General features: G+C 24.7%; 3 protein-coding genes across 3 annotated transcripts; 1 reads left to right on the forward strand and 2 right to left on the reverse strand.

Annotated features, from left to right (window-relative positions):
• Nucleotides 1-2,421: 2,421 nt before the first annotated feature.
• DICPUDRAFT_82744 (uncharacterized protein) lies at nucleotides 2,422-3,973 on the reverse strand (the record flags this gene model as incomplete). The annotated part of the gene is made up of 3 exons (XM_003292065.1): nucleotides 2,422-3,474; nucleotides 3,543-3,710; nucleotides 3,773-3,973. The coding sequence occupies 3 exons, from the start codon at nucleotides 3,971-3,973 to the stop codon at nucleotides 2,422-2,424; spliced, it is 1,422 nt and encodes a 473-aa protein (XP_003292113.1).
• A 509-nt stretch (nucleotides 3,974-4,482) lies between these two features.
• On the forward strand, nucleotides 4,483-4,924 carry DICPUDRAFT_156789 (uncharacterized protein; the record flags this gene model as incomplete). Its single annotated transcript, XM_003292057.1, has 2 exons — nucleotides 4,483-4,490; nucleotides 4,696-4,924. The coding sequence occupies 2 exons, from the start codon at nucleotides 4,483-4,485 to the stop codon at nucleotides 4,922-4,924; spliced, it is 237 nt and encodes a 78-aa protein (XP_003292105.1).
• Nucleotides 4,925-5,978: 1,054 nt separating this feature from the next.
• Nucleotides 5,979-7,330, reverse strand: DICPUDRAFT_156792 (uncharacterized protein; the record flags this gene model as incomplete). The annotated part of the gene is made up of 3 exons (XM_003292066.1): nucleotides 5,979-6,332; nucleotides 6,364-6,495; nucleotides 6,575-7,330. 3 exons carry the CDS (start codon nucleotides 7,328-7,330, stop codon nucleotides 5,979-5,981), a joined length of 1,242 nt encoding a protein of 413 aa, XP_003292114.1.
• Between the last annotated feature and the right edge of the window lie 798 nt (nucleotides 7,331-8,128).

Consider the following 8,128-nt stretch of genomic DNA (forward strand, 5'->3'; position numbering starts at 1 on the left):
ATCTATTTTACCTAAAATATGCTGGCCTCTTAGGATATGTAATTTCTTTATTTTTTCAATTTCTGATTTGAGTTTAGTATTTTCATTATTTAATAGGTGTTTAAATGTTGTCATTTCGTCAAACTTTGTTTGAATTAACATTATCTATTGATCATTTCCACCTGGTTTATTGGAACGCTTTATACGGTCAGTAAGTTTAGCATTACCATCTTGATATTCGTCTTAAACAAATTCTAAATCAATAACCTATTTTTGAGATCTCTTAAGAGTGATTCTTTGAGGGCACTAAATTTAAAAGTTGAAGATTTGTTTATTCTCTTAAAATATTTAACTTTTCTTCCATTATTTGTCTTATCTCCTCTTCGATATTTTCAATTTTCAATTTTAATTAAGTATTTTCATTTCTAACTGTTTCCAAATGAACCTTTTGAGTCAGAAATCTCTAATTTTCTAAGTTGTTCAGCCTGTATCATCATTTCAGTTGGAAGCTCGTCATTGAAATTTCTTGGATCTACAACAAAAATACTGCTATTTCTTTGACTTTCTAATAACTGTTTTGTTTCTAAATCTTTTTTTCATTACTAAATTCTCTTTTGCAATTCTATAAATTTCAAATTTATGTTCAATCTCTTTGATTCTATCACCATTGATTTCTTCTGAAGTATCATGAACAGTGTGGAAAGATTTTTTACTAAATTTATCTTGAATAATTGACTTTTAATACTTGATCGTTTTCCCTAATGGCAGGGCACTTGAAGCAGTTTGGGAGATGGTGAAAATGTTTTTTAATGGCTATGAACTGATGGCTGATGATGAACTACTATCTGATGAGCCCTTGAAGTCCTAATATTAAAACATTTTATAAATTAATATAGTGTCAAACCAAAGGCAGTCTTCATTAAGAAATAACAGTCACACCCAAACATCACCAAATTCGACTTATTATTATATAATTAATAAAACGCCTCACATTTTTCAGGACCATCACTGCATCGGGTGCTGCTGCTGCAGGCTGTGCTGCTGAAGGTGGTAGGTAGCTCTTCAGACTGGAAAGACTCTTCGAACGCATATTTTAAATATATTTGATAAGCTAAAACCATTAGACTGTTTCACTATTTGAACAATATTAACAAAAGCTGAAGTTTATCCTTTTCCTTATTTTCTATATGTATATGGGTTTGTTGTTGTTGTTGTTGTTGTTGTTGTTGTTGTTGTTGTTGTTGTTGTTGTTGTTGTTTTAAAATAATGTATTAATTTACATACTTGTTCTAGAAAGGTTTTAAGACATATTTTCAGTAATGTTAAAATTTTTATTATTATTTTTTGGATGTGCTATGGTTTACATTATTAAAACTATTTATGTGTTTGTTTGTTTGTTGTGTATTGAAAAAAACAAAAATAAAAAAATAAAAATAAAAAAATAAAAATAAAAAAATAAAAAAAATTTTTTTTTAAAAAATTATTAGATTTTTAAAAATAAATATTATTTTAAAAATAAATATTATTTTAAAAATAAATTATTTTAAAAATTTAAAATGGCTATGATAACGTGTTGATATTTACTAAAAATTGGGGGTATACTTTTGAAAGAATGACAGACAACACCTAAAGACAGCTTATAATGAATATGAAATAAGTAAACAATTAAATCAGATATTCTTCCCCCTACTGGGATATATACACAAATATAAAGGAGCAACTTTACAGAGTTACAGATCGATATGATTACTATTAAATTATTTATACTATATGAATATCTTCGGCCTTTGATTTGGCTAATTTAAAACCAATAAAAAAATAATAAAAATAATAAAATAAAATATGAAAATAAAAATAAAAGTTTTTTAAAAATATGTTATAAATGTTAAATCTTTATTTTTTATTAATTAATATTTAATCTATAATTATAAAACTAACTCTTTATGAAATATAGAAATGATGATAATAATAATTAAATAGTACTAAATATACTTTTTTATCTGTTATTTGTAAATTTAATTATGGTGAAGTAATATATGACTTGAGAATACTTGGGAAATCTTTTGATGGGTTCAACAATTTGGGCTGAATGAGTATTTGGTGATTATAAAAATAAAATTAATGGCTCGTCTTTTAAGTTATACTTTAATTAAAATTTGTTGTTTGCTTAATCTGTGGTACTTGCACTATAACCAGAATATCTTCTGAAGTATTTAATGAAATGATTGGTGAACTATTATTTGTAATGTTGTTTGCTTATCATCTTGATCTACTTTAACAACAGAAGCAAGAGTATTCGATAACTTTTCAGTTGAAATGTAATTGCATTCTATTGTTTTAGTATTTGAATCAATTGATGATAAATTGTTTTTTGATTAATCGTCTGTTGAATGATCGATTATAATTTGAATCATTCATTTTTAAATTTTTTTATTTTTGAATTTACAAGTTCTGTACTCCAGAAGATGGTTTGGCAAGTGAATTTGGTAGAACTAAAGAGATATATTTATATCTCCAAGCTGGTAATGGTGGTAAATGTGGTGGAGGTACCAATGGTGAGGTGTTGTTATTTTTATAAAATGTTGATGGTGATGTTGAATTATTTGATGATGATGAAGATGGTAGTTTACTAGTTGAGGATTTATTTGAATTGTTTGATTCTAATTTAGCACTACCACTATTACTTCTACCACATCTAAAAAATCTTGCAATACGAGCACCCAACTTTTCAGATTTTTTTGATTTAACTCCTTCGAGCTCATTTTTAATACCTTCATTTAGTATTGTTTGGTTTTGATGATTAATTGGTATTTTAGATTGACTCTCTTGATTACTTGATATATTATTTTCTAAACCAAAAATATGATGGCCTCTGAGGGAGTGTAATTTTTTTAATCCTTCAATTTCAGAATTGAGTTGAGTATTTTCATTATCTAATTGAATTTTTAATGTGGTCATTTGGTCGAGTTTTGTTTGGATTATTTTTTTCTCTTCATCACTTCCATCTGGTTTATTGGAACTTTTCAAACGGTCTGTAAGTTTAGCATTACGAGCTTGATATTCTTCTAATATAAATTCTAAATCAATAACTTCTTTACATCTATTCTCGAGATCTCTTAAGAGTGATTCTTTGACTGTACTATTATATCTTTGAACTTCTTTTAATTTTTTTATTTCTAAATCTTTTTCTATTTCTAAATTCTCCTTTGCAATTTTATAGCATTTAAATTCATATTCAATCTCTTTGATTTTATCTTTTAGTGCTTGATTTTCGGCTTCTAAAAATTGTTGATTGCATTGAGCTGTATTAGCACTATTACCATTTATTTCTTCTAAAGCAATCAAAGAGATGATTGGCGAGCTATTTTTTGTAGTTTCGGTTGTTGTTACTGTATTATCATCAAGATTAACTTTATTAACGGAGGAAAGCATATTTTTATATACATCATTTGATTTTACCTCTAACTCTTGTGATGAGGATAAAATAGATGCATTCTAATTGTAAAAAAGGTAAATATTAGAATTTAAATAATTAATTTTTTATTTCTATAGTTACTACTTACAGATGTTAAGAATGATACTAAAAAGGTTTCAACAGGAATTAATTCTTTTTTTAATACACAATCATGGACAAATTCTTTAACCAAAATTGGGATACCCAAAGAAAGAGCTTGTTCAACTTTTTGGGTCTTCTCTAAATAGCCTTCTTTAGTGGTGATTAAATGTGTGTCCTTTAATAATAATTAGTATTATTTTTAAATATTAATTTCAATTAAACAAGTTATATATTTACCTTTGTGCATGAGTAGCAGCTTTTGCCTCCATTCTTTTTAATAATTTTAATTAACTGATTTTTTCTTTTAAGGTTAATGGTTTTGTCAAAAACAAAAGCGCAGTTTTCGAAAATATTTGAGTTTATTTGATTTTTTTCTTGATGAATTTCTGTTGAGCTCGATAGATCTTGATTATTATTATTATTATTGGAGTTGTACATTTTTTTATTGGATACTATAATAGAAAAGATTTTTGAAAGGAAATATAGGAATGTTTCAATGATAAAGGGTTATAAAAAAATAATCTTTAAAAAAATATTATGTGATTATAATTTTGAAAGCTATTATTTTTTATGAATTAAAAAAAAATATTATGTGATTATAATTTTGAAAGCTATTATTTTTAATGAATTAAAAAAAAAAAAATATAATTTATAAAAAATAAAAAATTAGAACTGTTTAAAATATTTTTTTTTTTTTTTAAATTAAAGAATGTTAAAAGTTGTATTTCATTTTTCTTTATATTTATTTAAAATTGAACACTTTAATTAAATCTAATATTTTAAATAAAAATTTTATTGAATTCTCTAAAGAATGATATATTAAACACCAAAGTAACTTTTTCATTTCTAAAAAGTATTTAATAATATTAATAATAAAAATAAAAAATAAAAAAATAAATTATAATAATTAATAAAAAAAAAACAATATAGATTGATAATTAAAAAATATGTTATTGTATGTTAAAATTTTGATTAAAATAATTATTACAATGAAAATTTTTATTAATTTAAAAAAAGGGGAATTTTTTAATTTTTAATAATTATAAATATGTGTATTTTAAATAAATTTGAATAGAAATAAAAAAATAAAGTAGATTTTGAATCTTCAGGTTTTTCATACTAATAATTCTTTGATGCTCATTTAAATATAATTAATGTAGAGAACTTTTAGAACAATTAGAATTAGCTCAAGAAGGTCTTCAATCCGAAAATTACAATATTAAATCAGAGATTACAATTATTCAAGATAAATTCAGTAGTAAAAAATCTTTCCACACTGTTCATGATACTTCAAAAGAAATCAATGGTGATAGAATCAAAGAGATTTTTAAAAAACTTTTATTTTCATATTTTATTTTATTATTTTTATTATTTTTTTATTGGTTTTAAATTAGCCAAATCAAAGGCCGAAGATATTCATATAGTTTAAATAATTTAATAGTAATCATATCGATCTGTAACTCTGTAAAGTTGCTCCTTTAAATATTTGTGTATATATCCCAGTAGGGGGAAGAATAAAATAAAATATGAAAATAAAAGTTTTTTAAAAATATGTTATAAATGTTAAATCTTTATTTTTTATTAATTAATATTTAATCTATAATTATAAAACTAACTCTTTATGAAATATAGAAATGAATGATAATAATAATTAAATAGTACTAAATATACTTTTTTATCTGTTATTTGTAAATTTAATTATGGTGAAGTAATATATGACTTGAGAATACTTGGGAAATCTTTTGATGGGTTCAACAATTTGGACTGAATGAGTTTCAGGTATTAGTACTTTATATTCTCTTCATAATTGATGCACTAGATAATACCAGGTGAGGACTGCTAGTTCTTATATTCATCTAAAAGGTTTTAATGTTATACCATAGTTGCTTGGCCAGAATAAAGTTGGTATGTTCAATGTCGATTAGATTGAAAAGCATCATTATTTGAAAAGTAAAGATTGATTATATTTATTCTAGAAATAATTATGGTTATTTGAATTATAATATGAAACGATTTAATTATTAATTTAATCGCCATCTATTTCATGATTATAAATTGATCTGGTAATATTACCCTCTCTGTAATTAAATAATGAATAAATTAATATATGTTTTATTTTTAATGTATATATTTGAATGTTTAAATTACTTACTTTAACATAATAAAATATTACAATAGTGATACTGTGCACTTGAGTATAGTGGTACATACAGAATGAATAATGTTTATAGTTGCGGGTGCTGTGTATTGAATGTAGCAGTATGATTATAATCTATTGGTGACTCCTGTTTCTGTGATGGTTGATACTGATGCGGTTGTTGTGTCTCTTGTTTTGGTAGCATTAAAAACTGGTGATTTTAACTATAGCTAGTGTTGATACAACTTTATCGGAAGCAGCTGTGTTGGTTGGTTTAGAGCTATTGATACTAGTGATTCCTTTTCTTTAAAAAATTGATTTCTTTTCATTTTCACTAATTTTGAATTGTTTTTTAATATCTTGTTTTGGTAGTTCACTAACTTCATCTTCTAATTTTCTTTTAGCTCCTGTTGATACAACTTTAATTGGTGCAGCTGTGTTGGTTGGATTTGAACCATTTGATACTGGTGAATTCTTTTCTTCAACAATTGGTTTCTTTTCAGTTTCACTAATTTTGAATTGTTTCTTAATATCTTGTTTTGGTAGTTCACTAACTTCATCTTCTAATTTTCTCTTTAGACCCAATGTATTTTTAGGGATAACTGAATTTGTGTTGATGGATCTTTCAGTATATCCCTTGGTATAGAATACATTATAGGCCTTTGAACGTAATACAGCTTTGTATACTAACTTGTGAAACCATTGAATCATCCATTTTATACCATACACCATTTGAACCTTTAACATAGCAGTAATAATGACCTGAATTTGCGCTATCACCTAAATGAACCAATACTGAATTTAAATCATAGATTGAATAATCCTAAAATTTTGTAATAAAAAAATTTATTAATATTATTATAAATAACTATTGATATTAAATTATTTAATTATATAATTACATTTTTTTGGGTCATATATGGTGAAAGGTCTAAAGTTTGACCAAATTGAATATGCTTATTATCTTTACCACCATACGAATTCAAAAATGAGAAACGTTTAATTTGAACTGTTAAAACTGGAGGTGAGATTTCAATTTGTAAACTTTTTTCTGCTTTTACCAACTTATTACATTTTTTACATTTATAGCCATTTTCGCCATCAAGGATTTCTGGTTTTACAAAATTTTGAAGTCCTTTAGTTAAAGAGTTTGCCTGGTTGATTTCGACACATAAATCCATAAATTCGTCGAATGTATTTGATTCATATTGGCAAACTGTACATTTAACTTGACTTCTGAGATAACCACCAAATATGGAACCAATTACGGTTGTCATTGAATCACGTGGACTTATTGAACCTTTTGGAAATTTTGAAAGACAAACCTTTTGAAGAGAATCAATTACAAAACAAAAAAATTCGTGTGAATCTTCTTGACGACCAATTCTAAATGTTGGTGCAACCTTTTCTATATTTTTAGCAATTACCAATGGAGTTGTAGCTTTACCAGTAGCTTTGTGACTGGCAATAATGTGAATTTCTATAGAACAGAAAATACAAAAACTTTTATTGGTACAATTTTTGCTATGTTCACCTGAGATCATATAGTTTGCTAATGCTGGTGAATATGTAAGGCATTGGAGAACAGAGTTCATAAAACATGTATTACCAATATTATATAAACCTGCTCCAATATTTGTAATTGATTTCCATTTCATTAGTGGGTGGAGCTCTTCTGGTTTGAAAATTACTTTTTTAGGTTTTGCTAAAACATTTTCATCCTCTTGATCCAACTCTTGAGAATTTTGTTGGTTTTGTTGGTTTTGATGGTTTTGTTGATGTTGGCTTTGTTGGCTTTGTTGGCTTTGTTGGAGTTGTTGGTTTTGTTGGTTTTTTTGGTTTTGTTCCTGTTGTTGGTGATTTTCCCAGTATTGGCAGTCGACTTTTACACAGCTGTCATCTTTAAACATGCAATTCCAATACTAAAAGATAAAATAAAACTAATGATACCAACAATAAATAAATAAATACACATTAATAAAAAATCCTCCATTTTTTTTACAATTATCTGGGGGAAAAAAAAACAAATATAATTTAAAAACAAAAAAGGATAAATACTATTTACAAAAAAAAAAAGAAATATAATTTAAAAACAAAAAAGGATAAATACTATTTACAAAAAAAGATATATACAAAAAAAAATATTATTTACAAATAAAAAAGGAAAAAAATATTATTTACAAACAAAAAAAGATATATATTATTTACAAATAAAAAACAAAAAAAAAAAGAAATTTACACAAACAAAAAAATAAAATGAAAATATACACAAACAAAAGATTTATATTTTACAAAATAAATAACGAAAAAAAAATAAAAGGAATAATGTACAAGTGTAAAAAAACGAATGAATATTATTAAGGTTGAGCTATTGTAAAAAAAATGAAGTTGATTAATGAAAAAATATGTGTGTGGTATGAAAATTATAATTTTTAATTAATAAAAAAAATAAAAAA

This window comes from Dictyostelium purpureum (assembly GCF_000190715.1).
Source record: "Dictyostelium purpureum unplaced genomic scaffold DICPUscaffold_320, whole genome shotgun sequence".
Taxonomy (NCBI): Eukaryota; Evosea; class Eumycetozoa; order Dictyosteliales; family Dictyosteliaceae; genus Dictyostelium; species Dictyostelium purpureum.